The sequence below is a fragment of the Cervus elaphus genome, chromosome 8 (assembly GCF_910594005.1).
Source record: "Cervus elaphus chromosome 8, mCerEla1.1, whole genome shotgun sequence".
NCBI classification, from domain to species: Eukaryota; Metazoa; Chordata; class Mammalia; order Artiodactyla; family Cervidae; genus Cervus; species Cervus elaphus.
This window is the reverse complement of record NC_057822.1, coordinates 23,976,980-23,991,833: the sequence shown is the minus strand read 5'-3', so window position 1 is coordinate 23,991,833 and position 14,854 is coordinate 23,976,980. Positions and strand designations below refer to the sequence as shown.

The following is a 14,854-nucleotide window of genomic DNA, read 5'->3' as shown; positions in this document are numbered from 1 at the left end:
CAGAGGAGCCTGGCAGGTTGCAGTCCGCGGGGTTGCAAAGAGCTGGACACAGCTGAGCACACACACACAAGTAAGATAAATAAACAAAGCAGTGTAAGAATCAGTGATGGCATGTTACTGCCCTAAGGTTTTTAAGATCTCCCTCTTGCCTACTGCTGAACATCTATTAAAAATTACTTTTACAGAAATCTCATTTTTAAACAAAGTGTGGCTCTTTTTTAAAAGTTTATTTTTGACAGAATGTCTCTTCTAAAATGTCTCTATTAATGGAAATAGTCATCTGATGTTAAGCTTCTAAATAAGGTAGCCGAGAGCATTATTGACTGTATTAAGTCATTTGTATATTTTTAGGAAATCATGGATCGAATCTACAAAAATGTCATGAATAAAGTGAATGAAATGAGCAGTTTTCAACGCAATCTGTTTATTCTGGCCTATAATTACAAAATGGAACAGATTTCAAAAGGGCACAGCACTCCGCTGTGTGATAGGTGCGTAAAGGCTCTCCCTCTCCTTCATAATTTGATCATTTGTTCACATTAATTATCTTAAGGGACTCTAAAAATTCCGTCTCGCATAAGAACATGAGCAGTTAAAGAAGCTTTCGATGTTATTTGAAAAAAATTGTCACCAAAAATTTTACTGTACTGTTAGTGTGTTTATTATCTTTGATGGCCACTTACATGATTTTAATTATTTTGAGAAGTAGTTTCTCTTTGCTTTTAAATTTATTTCGATATGAATATAAAATGGCAACCAGATATTAAACGTTTTGTGACCTATTCCACCCTTCCCCCCATGGCACTAATAGAATAAGTATATTTAACTGTAAAGTAGTTGAGAAATTAGACAATAACAGTATGACATTCAAATTAATTTTTATGGGGATATTAATATAGTTTTCAAATGTGTCACGCTTAAAGCTTTATTATAATTTTTTCCTGCATTTTACTAATCTCTCCAGTGAGATACATAACTGCTTTGTAAACCTATTATATATATATTTGTATATACACATATGTTATATGTATATACAAAATACGCACATGTATTTATACACACACATATAATATCTATTTATGCACACATGTTTATATGCACACATATATGTATTTATATACTTTTCCTGTAGCTCAGACTGTAAAGAATCTGCCTGCAATGCAGGAGACCCGGGTTCGATCTCTGGGTCAGGAAGATCCTCTGGAGAAGGGAATGGCAATCCACTCCAATATTCTTGCCTGGAGAATCCCATGGACAGAGGAGCCTGGCAGGCCACAGTTCATTGGGTTGCAAAGAGTCAGACACGACTAAGTGACTAACACTACTATACACACATGTACATTTATATATACACATATATATTAGATTTATTTATATACATACATATTTTAAATTGTTGCCTTTGGTCTTTGTCTTTTTCAAAGTTATTTAAATACAGAACAAAACCCTTCCCCTCTTTTCATCAAGGTAGTAAGCAGTCTTTTTATTTAGTGTATTTTCAGAAGCATTTCAATTAGATATTTGAGTTTTTTCCTTTTTAAATTTACCAGATACTTTGAATTAGTGAAACTCTCTATAGAGCTAAATTGCTATTTACAGATATGTATACATTTCTAATGAAATAAGCTAAAGCAAAAAAATAATTTGCTTTTAATAATAAACTTCATGAAGATACAGTAAAGTTATTCAATATTAATGTGTGTTATATAATGATATAAAACTAATTATTCTGGCCATAAGCAAAGGATTTCCATTACTATACAAAATTAAACCTGGCAATTTTGAATTCTAATATTTCTTACAGTTCTTAAGAGAAAATCACATTTTCTTGGGTCGAATAAATTTGGTTGGATAGACATTTAGATTTAAATAGTCGGTCAAGAGAATCTCTTAAATTGGCTTTGTGACTTTGGATAAGTCATTTGATCTCAACATCTCATAGGCATATCTCATTGTGTTGTACTTTGCTTTATTGTATTTCACAAGTAACTGTGATTTTGTTTTTAAACAAATGGAAAGTTTGTGGCAACCCTCTATTGTCAGATGGTTAGCATTTGCTAGGAATAAACTATTTCTTAATTAAGGTATGCCTTGCTGTTTACACATAATGCTGTTGCACTCTTAATAGACCACAGTATAGTATAAACATAATTTTTGTATGTACCAAGATACCAAATATTGAAGTGACTTGCTTTATTGTGATAGTCTCTCTATTGTTATGGTCTGGAACTGAACCCTAAATTATCTTCGAGGTGTTCCTATATATCAAAATTGGGAGATTAGTCTAAATGATTTGGAAAATCCCATTCAGCTTTAAAAATCGGTGATTGGATTTTTTTTTTTTTTTTAGCTTTATTTTCCGGAAAGTTCGAGGCTTGCTAGGTGGAAATATTCGACTTCTGTTGTGTGGAGGTGCTCCACTTTCTGCAACCACACAGCGATTCATGAACATCTGTTTTTGCTGTCCTGTTGGTCAGGGGTATGGACTCACTGAATCTTGTGGGGCTGGAACAATTACAGAAGGTTAGTTTTGTCTGCAGAGTGGTGTCTACAACAGAGGTTGGGGTGCAACTCCTGGCCCATTTGGTATGGGTTGTTTTTTGCAAATACATAGAAAATCGGTTAAAATATTTGTGTAAATCCCAAGTACTGTGATTGTTGAAATCAGTTTTCAGAATGTATTAGGTATGTCACTAGTTCATCTAGAGGAGTTTTTTCATGTTAAACTGATAGGTAGTATTAAAAACTACTTAGCATTCTAGAAAAGAAGTTTTAGTAACAAGCATTAGCTGTATTGTATACATATATGATCTTATATCAGTTATTAAATTTCTTTTTATGTAGAAAAATTAGTGTATTTGTTGTTTAGGTTTATTAAGGATCAAATTCAGAAATGTTTATTGAGGTGAGTGGTCTGTGTTAAAATAAGTGCAGTGAGAAACTAGAGTCTGATCTCAGTCTGGAGAGTCTAATTCCCAGAGCTGATCATGGCGACGAGCTTAGGTGACTGGTCCATGACCCAAGTGGTGCCCAGGCGACTCTGTAGTGCCCGTGTGCCCTTTTATAGAGGAAACTTACTTTGTTCTCCAGTCCAAGAAAAAACTATGCTGCTCCTTTGTTTTCTCTAGATATTTGTAGACACTAAACCTTATTCATTTTCCTTTCTTTGCCCTAAGTGATTTAGTGTACCATTCTTATGCCAGGTTTATCCTTCACTACTTCCATATTTTCCAGTTTTCCATTGTGTTCTCTTATCATTTTCATATTTTTGGGAGCTGCTTGTAACTCTTGTTTTGCAGAAAATACACAAGCACTCTTAAAAACAAGCACATTCTGTTCCTCAGGAGCCTTAATTTCTTCAATTTTTAAGGTTTCCATTGGCTGCGCTATTAAGCAGTGATGGTTTATGTTGTAAATAAATCTGTAAAGTATCATGTATCAACCTTTTATTTCTGATACTTGAATGGTCCTTGGAAAGGAAACCTAATGCAGTAGTAATTCATAATAGTGGTGAATTCTTGCTCCAGATCTTTGGAAGTGAACAGTCTGAACCTCCAGCCTGGCCTCTGAACTCTTACTGTGTGAGTTTAAATAGGGTGTGGAGCATAAGCTGGTGTGAGGGGAGCTTCAGAGGTCTCACTTGGAAGACTGGAGAGGTTATTTGTCCTGCAAAGCTGTGTTAAGTTGAGTAAGAAAGTGGAATAGCTGTAAACCATTGTGCTCCTTCATCTTTTAAAACAGGGAGGACAGAGTCACGAACCAAGCAGCTACTTAGTAGGTGTAAGAAAATGTGATGGTATGGAATCTGGGAAAACTGGAGCAGGCCTGTCCTGTCTGTCAGGGGCTGTAGTTGTTGCTGTGCTGGAAATGTGGGCCCACGATTCTTGGAGGTTCTGTACCCTTCTGTAAAGTGTCTTGTTTATGACCACTTCAGATTAAAGAAAGAAAACCCCTCAGTGTGGGCTGCGTCTGCTTGTAAAGGTTCTCTGGGGATATCTAAGCTTTGGGATAAATCTTTGTAATTAAAAGAAAAAAAGTGAAGCAGTTTATTAACTACCATAATCAAATACTTTTCTTCATTTACATCTTAGTGTGGGACTACAATACTGGCAGAGTGGGAGCACCATTAGTTTGCTGTGAAATCAAATTAAAGAACTGGGAGGAAGGTAATAACCTGTTTTAACCACAGAGCATTAATTTGTATAGTATTAGAATTTTACTTCCTTTTCTTCTTTATTTCAGAATATAAAATCACCCATAAGTGCTTACTTTTGTCCTTTATAAATAGAAATATGTTTATCTAGAGCTATGAGTGAATTTATTTTGACTTGTTTCAGAGATGATTTTGAAGAATTGGTTTTTTTGCTTGTTTTATACATAAATGCAAGTAAGAATTATGGGGAAAAGTTGAAGATGTATTAAATGAATAATGCCCATAAATTGCAAATGATCATATTTTATAGAAACAAAATCACAAAATTCATCCTATGAAACATAAGATTTTTACCTATTCTTTTCTTTTTTCTTTCTCTTCTCTGAGGGCTTCAACCCAAAATTATCAGAAGGAAATTTTTACTATAATTACATAAAAATCGTTTGCTCATTCCATTTAAATACTAGTCATTTTTAAAATGCTTGATCCTTTTAACATGTGCATATTATTTTCTAGTTTGTTTGGATGCACTTTTCTTTTATACAAAGAGATCCTAAGCCTTGGGTGTCACTTTTCAGCTGTCTTTTAGCAAAACTAGTGAAAATGTTTCATAAACTTGGAACCATTCTGAAGTTATCTGTAAGGAATAAATCCTCTAAATATATGCTAGTTTGACTTTATACTGAGATTGATTCTCAAAATGCACAATTTAACAGTTTTATCAGTTAATTAGTATGATATTTAAGCATCTCTACAGAATCCTTAAAGGAACTGACCTGCAGTACATATGTAACTGTTTTATACACTAGATGTTGGGTTTTTGAGTTTATTTTTTTTTTCTCGGAATAGTAGTTTGAAAGTAGAAGTGCTTATGGTTAAACAACTGAAAATTTGTAGCTAGATTTAATGATGAATTTTGTTCGTAGTTTCTGCCTTACTTTGGGAAACCCTAATTGGATCAAAATCAGATGTCCCTATTTAGAAACTAGCGGTTTCAAATATTCACCTGGTGCATGAGGAATAAAACTATTCAATTAACTCTAAATTATTCTGTTTATTAGGTGGATACTTTAATACCGATAAACCACATCCCAGGGGTGAGATTCTTATTGGTGGCCAAAATGTGACAATGGGGTACTACAAAAATGAAGCGAAAACAAAAGCTGATTTCTTTGAAGATGAAAACGGACAGAGGTGGCTCTGTACTGGAGACATTGGGGAGTTTGACCCTGACGGTTGTTTGAAGATCATTGGTGAGCCAGCTGATTGCTGTTTTTCTTTAAGTAGATGTTACTGTAGTGTCTTTTCAAAAAAGAGATTGTATATTTAGAGAAGTTGTTTAATAGTGTAAGAATTCATCTTTCTGTGACGTTGGTATGGTCTCTATCAGGTCTGCAGTGTAAAAATGCACAACAGGGACTGTATGGAATTACAAGGCTTGACATGCCATGAGGCCTTAAGGTCTGTTCAGAAGTGGTATTTTTAATTACTACGAGATAACCCTTAAAGAGCCCAGTTCTTAGGAGGCAGTATTCATTTTAGCGTGCTGTGCTTCGTTGCTCAGTCATGTCCAACTCTTTGCGACTCCATGGTCTGCAGCCCGCCAGGCTGCTCTGTCCATGGGGGTTCTCCAGGCAAGAACACTGGAGTGGGTTGCCATGCCCTCCTCCAGGGGATCTTCTCAATGTAGGAATCGAACTGGGGTCTCCTGCACTGCAGGCGGATTCTTTACCAGCTGAGCTGCCCGGGAAGCCGCCATGTTTGTGTATGCAGAGGTTATCGGGCAGGCCTCTTGCCTGTCTGAAGCATGTCCTTCTCTTGCCACTGAGACCTGAGGAATGCCTGGCAGCTCAGTACCAGGACTGACCGGTGAAAAACACATTCTCCTGCTTCTCCTCTTGGGTTCTTTGTCCCAGTTAATGGCACTTCTATGCCAGCCATGCCAGCTGGACACTGGCAGGACATGACAGCCGCTGCAGCCAGCTCCCCATAGTTAATCTGTATCCCACTGCTTTACCCTGTAACATACGCCTGTCGTTCTGTCTCTCTCCCCCTGTTTCTGTGATTTTAGGTCAGGTCCGCACCTTTGGCTCCCCTGTTGCGGGAAATGCCTTTCTGTTGCAGTGCCTGCTCCTGCTAGGTGCTCCCTCTCGTGGCTGCCACGTGGTCACTAAACCCTTGTCTCACTGACTGCTTTCCTGCTGGAAGCCTTTGGGTGGCTCCCAGGGGGTGGCCCCGCTCACCCATCTGCCCCCATCTCCTTTGTGCAGACCGGCCCAGCTCTGTTCTTGGCCAGTGCCGTTCCACTTGGCTGCTGCTCAGTCTTCTCTGAAGACTCAGTTCAGGCCTCACGTGCAGGAATTCTTCCCAAATCAGCAAATTGGAGAGTCTGAGCACTTAGCACTACCATGTTGTACTGAAGTAATACGGTCTTTCATCCTGCTTCTCTTTAGATAGAATGTGAGCTTTCACATGGCACTTGAGTATATATTCTTGACCTTTCTGGTATTAATGTGTCCCAGGGACATAATCTGTTGAGCCGAACATACCTGAAGCCCTGAGGATGAGGTCCCTTAAGAAGCTAAGTTTTTAAAAGAAAGGTATTCAGTGGTACAGAAATAAGGGCCTCTTTTTATTATGTGTTTTAAATTTCATCCTAACTCTTATAAGGAACTTAACTGATCACAAATTACTTTGGGGATGACCAGTATTTGTGGGGAGTGGCCAATATTTGTATGTATTAAAGGTGTGTTAATACTATCCTCCAATGTGCCCCACTCCTGGCCCTGTTTTTGCACAGATCGTAAGAAGGACCTTGTAAAACTACAGGCAGGAGAATATGTTTCTCTTGGGAAGGTGGAGGCTGCTTTGAAGAATCTCCCACTAATAGACAACATTTGTGCATATGCAAACAGGTAAGAACATAGAATTTATGCTGCTTAAAACATTTGGTAATGCGGTCGGCCCTTCCTTTCTCTGCTGGCCTTCTTTGTTAAATTATACTGAGACCTCTTCCTTCTCATGTGTTTTTCTCTTCTCATCAGCCACTGGCTGATTCTTGCCTTGTGATGCTCCTCTCCATATGGTCCTCTGTCTGATTTGTGTTTTACATCTCGGTGCAGAGTCCCGTGTGATAGGAAGGTGAAGAAAATAACCCCTCCTTCCCACTGCTTTGGTTCTCCGAGCTACTTGTCCTTCTACACAAGGAGGCTTCCCACAACCAGTCTAGAGGAGAGGGGAGTAAAGAAGGAAATTGGTCAGCCAACAGTGCTCTGCTCAGTTCTTACTGCCTCTTCTCAATTCGAGCCTGCCTGGGGCCCCAGGAACCCCAAAGGAGGGCTTTCTTTCCCCCTTAAGCTAGGTTAAGCTGTGTCTTAACACATAGTGTCTCTCGCCCATGATGATTCAGAGGCAGCTGGGAAGGAGAGTTTAAAGTTAAAATCCCAGGAATGCACTCTTGGGAAATGTGTTGGAATTTCAGATTGACACGCTGTTCACATTTTTCCGTAACACTACTGTATGTGGCGATCATTCCCCGGTGGTAGCGATAGGGTGTTTTGTGGCCAGCCTGGAAGACTTACTGCCACAGTTAACATAATACTTATGAAAAAATAAAATCTGATATTAGAAGAACCAATTTAGAAATAGACTTTGAGGTACAGCCCATTTTAGAGATTTACCATATTGATTTATAAATGATTCTGCCCTCTGTTAGTCTAAAGTGTTTTTTTTTAGTGATGCTAACAGTTCTGGGTTTTCTGATGAGGCTGTCATTTCTTCAGCTGACTGCTTTCTGTGGGCGTGCTCAGAGTTCCTCTGGAATACAAATTCTCATGATAACAAAAGAGTAAATATATATAATCACATTACTTGGACTTGTTGCCAGATTTTTTTAGAAAAAGCTTCTTACTTTCATTAGCTTTTATTTTTGTTTAGTCTATTGATGTGAATTACTAACTTTTTAAAGATAAATTTTCTAATTTCTTTTAAAAGCAAGATTCATAATAGTTATTATATGCATAGTTGAAATTCATCATGAAATGTCAGATTAAGGTTTATTTAGCAATGAATTTCTGCCAAAGCATCAGAACGTGTTATGAATCAGACAGTTAAAGTGGCTGTTGCATGAAATAAGTGTGGCAAATATGCCTTATGTGTGTTCTTTAAAATGGTAGAGAGTTGGCTACTAAATTCCAGTGTGATCAGTAACCACAGTTAACATGGTCTGCCATTTAGTGCCCTAACTAAGGTACCCCTTATGTATTTCAGTTATCATTCTTATGTCATTGGATTTGTTGTGCCAAATCAGAAGGAACTGACTGAACTAGCACGAAAGAAAGGACTCACTGGGACTTGGGAGGAGTTGTGTAACAGTAGTGAAATGGAAAACGAGGTACTTAAAGTGCTATCTGAAGCTGCTATTTCAGGTGAGTGAGAGTGTTAACTGGTTGGAAACTGAGATGGGAAGAGAATACTTAAACTTGTTTTTGTTACAAGGGCTTAGGTTACATTTCCTGCTCAGAAAACAATCATATTTTCCTACCATTAGTCAGGAGAAGAACATGCTTGTCACCCCCCGTTCAAGCCCCTCTGGGGACACACAAGGCCACCATGCCTGCCCCTGATGTACACGTATCAGAATGTTCTCTTCTCACAGCTTCTGTTTTCCGGGTTGGCCCTTCCTCCACTCTGCTCTGCTGTTTCCAGGGCCCTGCTGGGCTTCCCAGATACCCCAGCCCACAGGGAGCCGTCCAAGACTCTCTCTACACTGTTAGTGTGGTGGTGGTTGGCTGTACTCACGTGACCTCTCCCCCTTTTGTGTGTGTGTGTGTGTGTGTGTGTGTGTGTGTACTGTGGAGTGGGCAGAGAGACGTAGTTTGATATTCTTGGTTTAATAAAGCCAGCTATGCTCTCTGGGGCATCAGCGTTAAGTAGGATATAAGTGTGCATTTTTATTCTCCTTAGATATGTCATTTAAGATTATGAAAAATGTAAATCTCATTTAATCAGATGAAATTATTCTGACCCTTTATTTCAGCAGTAATTATGTTTTGTAGCATGTCAGTCTGAATGTAATTTCCAGCTTTTCTAGGTAACTCAAAATCTTTGCACTGATGTTGAATTAAGTTTAGGTTTCTAATTAAAGTTAGAAACCTATATTGTTTCTCAGTAAGGTGGAATACTGAAACAAGCATAATTTAAAATTTATATACTTTATAAAATTTATTTTTAAAAAATATATGTTAACAGACATATAATTTACACACCAAACAGCCATTTAGCCTACAATAGTTTTTTAGTATGTTGGCAGAATTGTACACATTGCCATATCAGCTTCAGGTTGTTATGACATCATTGTCTTTGTCATCACCTCAAAAAAGAAATACTGTGTCCATCAGTAGGCACTCCTCATCGTACCCCAGACCTCTTAGTCCTGGGAAGCCACTGATCTTTCTGTTCCTATAGATTTGCCTGTTCTAGAGATTTTATATAAGTCGAACCATGTAGTACATGGGTTTTTGTGACTGGTTTCTTTCACTTAGCATGTAATGTTCAGCTCTATATTTTTGTCCTAGTGTGTACCAACACTTCATTTCCTTTTATTGCCAAATAATATTTTGTTATCCATTCATCAGTTAACACCTAGGTCACTTCTACTTTTGGCTATAAATGATATGTTGCTGTGAACATTTGTGCACAAGTTTTTGTGTGGATCTGCTTACTCATTTCTTTTGGGTAGACACCTGAGTAGAATTGATGGGCCTCTGCCAACTTTGTTGACTCTTTTGAGGAACTGCCAGGCTATTTTCCAGAATATGTTTTTTTCTAAATATTTTAGACTATTTTTTAAAATGGTGGCACCATTTTCCATTCCCTCTCAAGTTGTATGAGAATTCCAGTTTCTCCATCCTTACCAACACTTGTTAATCCTTTTAATTCTGGCCATCCTGATTGGTGTGAAGTGGCCTCTCATTGTGGCTTTGATCTGTATTTCAGATGGTGGTTTATGATTTTGAGCATATTTTCCTGTATTTATTGGCCACTGTATGTATTCTCTGGAGAAATGGCTGTTCAGATTCTTTGCACAGTTTTTAAGTGAGGTTATTTGTCTTTTTATTATTGAGTTTGTTGCTGTTCAGTCACTTAAGTTGTGTCCAACTGCTTTGTGACCCCATGCACGGTTCATGCCATGCTCCTCTGTCCTCCACTGTCTCCTGGAGTTTGCTTAAATTCATGTTTGTTGAGTTGGTGATGCTATCTAACCATCTCATCCTCTGTCACCCTCTTCTCCTTTTGCCCTCAGTCATTCCCAGCGTCAGGGTCTTTTCCAGTGAATTGGCTCTTCGCATCAGGTGGCCAAAGTATTGGAGCTTCAACTTTAGCATAATCTTTCCTATGAATATTCAGGGTAGTTTTCCTTTAGGATTGACTGGTTTGATCTCCTTGCTGTCCAGGGACTCTCAGGTTTCTCCAGCACCACTATTCGAAGGCACCACATTCTTTGGCATTCCCCCTTCTTTATGGTCTATCTCTCACATCTGCACATGACTACTGGTAAAGCCGTAGCTTTGACCTTTGTCAAAGGACACATGGACCTTTGTCAGCAAAGTGGTGTCTCTGCTTTTTAATATACTGTCTAGGTCTGTCATAGCTTTCCATCCAAAGAGTAAGCGTCTTTTTATTTCATGGCTGCAGTCACCATCTGCAGTGATTTTGGAGCCCAAGAAAATAAAATCTGTCACTGTATGGGTCTTTATATATTCTAGATGCAAATCCGTTATCAGGTATGTGATTTGTAAGTATTTTCTCCCATTGTTTGGGTTGTATTTTTACTCTCTAGATGGTATCCTTTGAAGTATAACAGTTTTAATTTTTATAAGGAACAGTTTCCTTTTTTTCGTTTGGTTGCTTGTGCTTCACATTTGAGAAGCCGTTGCCTAATCTAATTTACAAAGAAATACTTTCTTTATTTTCTTCCAAGAGTTTTGTAGTTTTTGTCCTTATATTTGGGTCCTTAATCCATTTTGAGTTAATTTTTATGTATGATGTGAAGAAGGGATCCAGCTTCGTTTTTAAGCCAAGTCTGTATTCAATTTACACCTGAGAAACAGAGTCAGTAGGTTAAATATATTTAACTAGAGAAACTTTTAAGGTAGGGAGTTGGTTTCCCTTTTCACTGGGGGCTGGCTGGACAGAACTGGCAATCTATAGGACAGACTTGAAAAAGTGGACTGCAGTCTTAGGCAGGGGTCAAAGTCCTTGTCAGTGGGCAGCATTGCTTCTTTTTTGAGGGGCGCCTCAGCTCTGCTCTCAAGGTCTTTGAACTGACTTAGCCATATCTATAAACCACTTTCAAAGGAACACCTACATTAGTGTTTAATTGAATAACTGGGAACTCCAGCCTAGTCCAGATGATGCATAAAACCACCACAGTCCTCTTGTTGTCAGCTTGGCACCCACATACACTTCCTTAAACCGTAGTTAATTTCCAAGTAAAGACAGTGACAAAGTCAGACTGTCACCTAACGTTGTACAGTTATCTTGTGTGCAACTGAAAATGCATGAGCTTGTTCTCCAGATGTGTTTGCACACCCCTGAGTGATTTTTTTTAACTCTGCTACTTTGCTATCCTGTAACTTAAATACTGTGATATAAAGTTAACTTATTAATGTATTATGACAAGAGAATGAGGGGAAGAAAGCAAAAGATATTTGCTTACCATATATATACAAACATATTCACATCAAAATAAGGAAGAAATACTCATAGTTTTTATTAGAGTCCCCATTTCTCCAACTGGTCATGTGATTGTTGCTGTGTTCATTTTTCTAAAATCTGGTGTAGCTGGTATTGCTGTTCCCAGCGTCGTTTTGAGCCCGATCGCGGAGTGCAGTGCTGAGTGTTTGTAGCTGAGCATGGGCTTCCAGGGCTTGCCTGCGAGCCTCCGCGCATCTCAGTGCTGTCAGGCTCGGGTCCCTTCATGCTCGGTCCCTTCCGTACTGCTTTTTCTCATGGTGGCTTTTCCAATTAGAAACCACTCCTGAAATACTTGTAATCTTTGAAGAATAAAACTTTGTTATTTGAGTTAATATATCATTTTTGTTCCCAAGGCACTTATATCTTGAACTCAGTTCTTTTAAAATATATGTATTATTATGGCTAAGTGTTTACCCTTTTCCCAATAGTATAGCAGTTGAGAGCAGAAACTATTCATTTTTGTATTTTAAAACAATGTTTACTAAAGCATTTTACACAATAATTTTTGCTGGTAAATATTTGTGAAACAAGCACTGGAAAAGTAAATCAGCCTTAATAAGGAAATGTGCTTCTTCAGATCTCACCCCCCGCGCCCCCAATCCTTCCCCTCTTGAGGGTCTCCTTGGTGTGAGCAGTGTGAGAAACACAGTGGGGAGCCCACCGTGACTGTCCTGGCTCAGTCACTAGATTTCTGTTTTACCTTGATTATTTCTTAAAGTGATTTTTAGACAATTAATTATTTTGTTTTTGGCTGTGCTGGGTCTTTGTTGCCGTGTGGGCTTTTTCTCTAGTTGCAGAGAGCTGGGGCTGCTCTGTTCCAGCACGTGTGAGCTTCTCATCACGCAGGTGTCTCTGCCGTGGCTTCGCTGTGGTGGTGCATGGGCGTAGGGTGCTCAGGTTTCGGTAGTTGCAGCTCCCGGGCTCCAGAGCGCCGGCCCAGTGGTTGAGGCGCAGGGGCTTAGTTGCTCTGAGACGTGGAATCTTCTGGAGCAGAGATGGACCCTGTGTCTCTTGTGTTGGCAGGTGGATTCTTTACCACTGAGCCACCAGGGAAGCCCTCTAAAGTGGTTTTTTAAAAACAGATTCAAAAGAAAACAAGTAGGTATAAGATGAAAAGTGACACTTCCTTTTTTTTTAACCCTGGATACTAGCCCCTCGAGGCATATGGTTTATTTTATCTGTATCCTCATCCTACATATCTAGTTGCATGTAAGTTTATGTAGTGTTCAAACACAAAGCAAAATGATTTTTTTAAACCTAATAGTATATGGCAAGTATCTTTATATACCCATACCAATAGATCTAACTTATTTTTAATGAATGAATTGTGTACATTTTATGCCTATATCATAATTTACCCAATTCATTCTGTTGATGGACATGTAGATTTTCTAAACAGTTTTTTGCTATTATAATTCTTATATATATATATATATCTGTGTTTTGCTTCTGGTATTTCTGAGGGATAAATTGCTTAGAAGTGAGATTTATTAGCTGTAGGTTTTACATTTTGATGGGTACGTGGAGTCTGAGGAAGTTAAAACTATTTGCTAAGAATTTTAATTGTATCTTTTTCATGACTTTGTGTTTACTTTTTAATTTCTTTTTTCCACCATCTCAGCAAGTCTGGAAAAGTTTGAAATTCCAGTAAAAATTCGTTTGAGCCCTGAACCGTGGACCCCTGAAACTGGTCTGGTGACAGATGCCTTCAAGCTGAAACGCAAAGAGCTTAAAACACATTACCAGGCGGACATTGAGCGAATGTATGGAAGAAAATAGTTATTCTCTTTCAGCATCAGTTTGCTGCAGGGAGCTCAGATCAAATAGGAAAATACTTGAAATGCATGTCTCAAACTGTGAGGCAGAGTCCATTCCTCATATTAAACCTAAACTGTTATTTCTCATGACATCACCATTTTTAACTGACAGGATTAGTAAAATATTAAGACAGCAAACTTGTGTCTGTCTCTTCTTTCTTCCCCTCCTCCAGTTTACTTTACCACCTAGGACTGCACTTGTCAGCATGAGGACTTTTATGAATCATATTGGGGAACAGTGATTTTAAAACCTCAAGTTTTTAAACATGATTTATATGTTCTATATAATGTTCAGTTTGTAACTTTTTAAAGTTTGGATGTATAGAGGACTAAATAGGAAATATAAGAATTGGTTATTTGGGGGGCTTTTTTACTTACAGTATTTAAAATGCTAGGATATGGATGTGAAATTATGTAAATTTCATTCAAATGCTTATGAATCAAATCATTGTTGAACTAAAGATTTGTTGCTGTGTAATTATTGTCTTGAATGCGTTTGAGAGAAATAAATATACCCATACTTCTGTTTTAAGAAATTGAGACCTTGTGAATATATGCCTCACAGTGTCTTCTTTATATATTTATTTTTTCGTAGGGAAAAAAATGAAGTTGCGTTGGTGCCGCATGAAACAAAATAGCAATAGAGAGTTGTGGTTTCATAGTAAAGAAGGAAACGCAGCAAGGGCGTCCCCAGTGGGTCGTTAATTTCTAGTGGCTGACCAACTTAGCTAGTCTGCTAGTTAGCTATGGAAACTAGGAAAACATCTAAATTTTTAGAATTGGAACAATTCTAAAAGTTAAGGTAGAATTTAAAAACAATAAATGAAAGGATGGAATGTTATTCTTTATTTTCACTGACCACAATATATATATACATTGAATTGTCTGTGATAATGCCATGTTACTGATGGAAAGTTATTTCTCATTTTACCTTTAGTCGAACTGTGTAGTGAAACATCTCATATTAAAATAAGGATTATTTTCTTGGATAGTTTGCACTGGGTGTATGTGTGTTAGGCACTGTAAAGTGTCTGTTGGTGGCTTATTAAAAATGCACCTTATTTTTTCTACCATAACCTTTCTACACTAGAAAATGAAATAATATAGAATGCTCCTAATAGTAGCA

General features: G+C 38.0%; 1 protein-coding gene across 3 annotated transcripts in view; it reads left to right on the top strand.

Moving 5' to 3' along the window:
- The window catches only part of ACSL3 (acyl-CoA synthetase long chain family member 3), a 72,967-nt gene extending 58,515 nt beyond the window's left edge, over positions 1 to 14,452 (top strand). For all 3 annotated transcript variants that reach the window (XM_043909880.1, XM_043909879.1, XM_043909881.1), the window contains 7 exons: positions 352 to 491; positions 2,351 to 2,523; positions 4,092 to 4,166; positions 5,215 to 5,406; positions 6,954 to 7,068; positions 8,423 to 8,580; positions 13,533 to 14,452. In XM_043909880.1, the coding sequence (XP_043765815.1) occupies positions 352 to 491; positions 2,351 to 2,523; positions 4,092 to 4,166; positions 5,215 to 5,406; positions 6,954 to 7,068; positions 8,423 to 8,580; positions 13,533 to 13,690 (1,011 nt within the window). In that variant the 3' untranslated portion in view covers positions 13,691 to 14,452. The remainder of the gene's footprint in view (positions 1 to 351; positions 492 to 2,350; positions 2,524 to 4,091; positions 4,167 to 5,214; positions 5,407 to 6,953; positions 7,069 to 8,422; positions 8,581 to 13,532) is intronic.
- Positions 14,453 to 14,854: the final 402 nt, after the last annotated feature.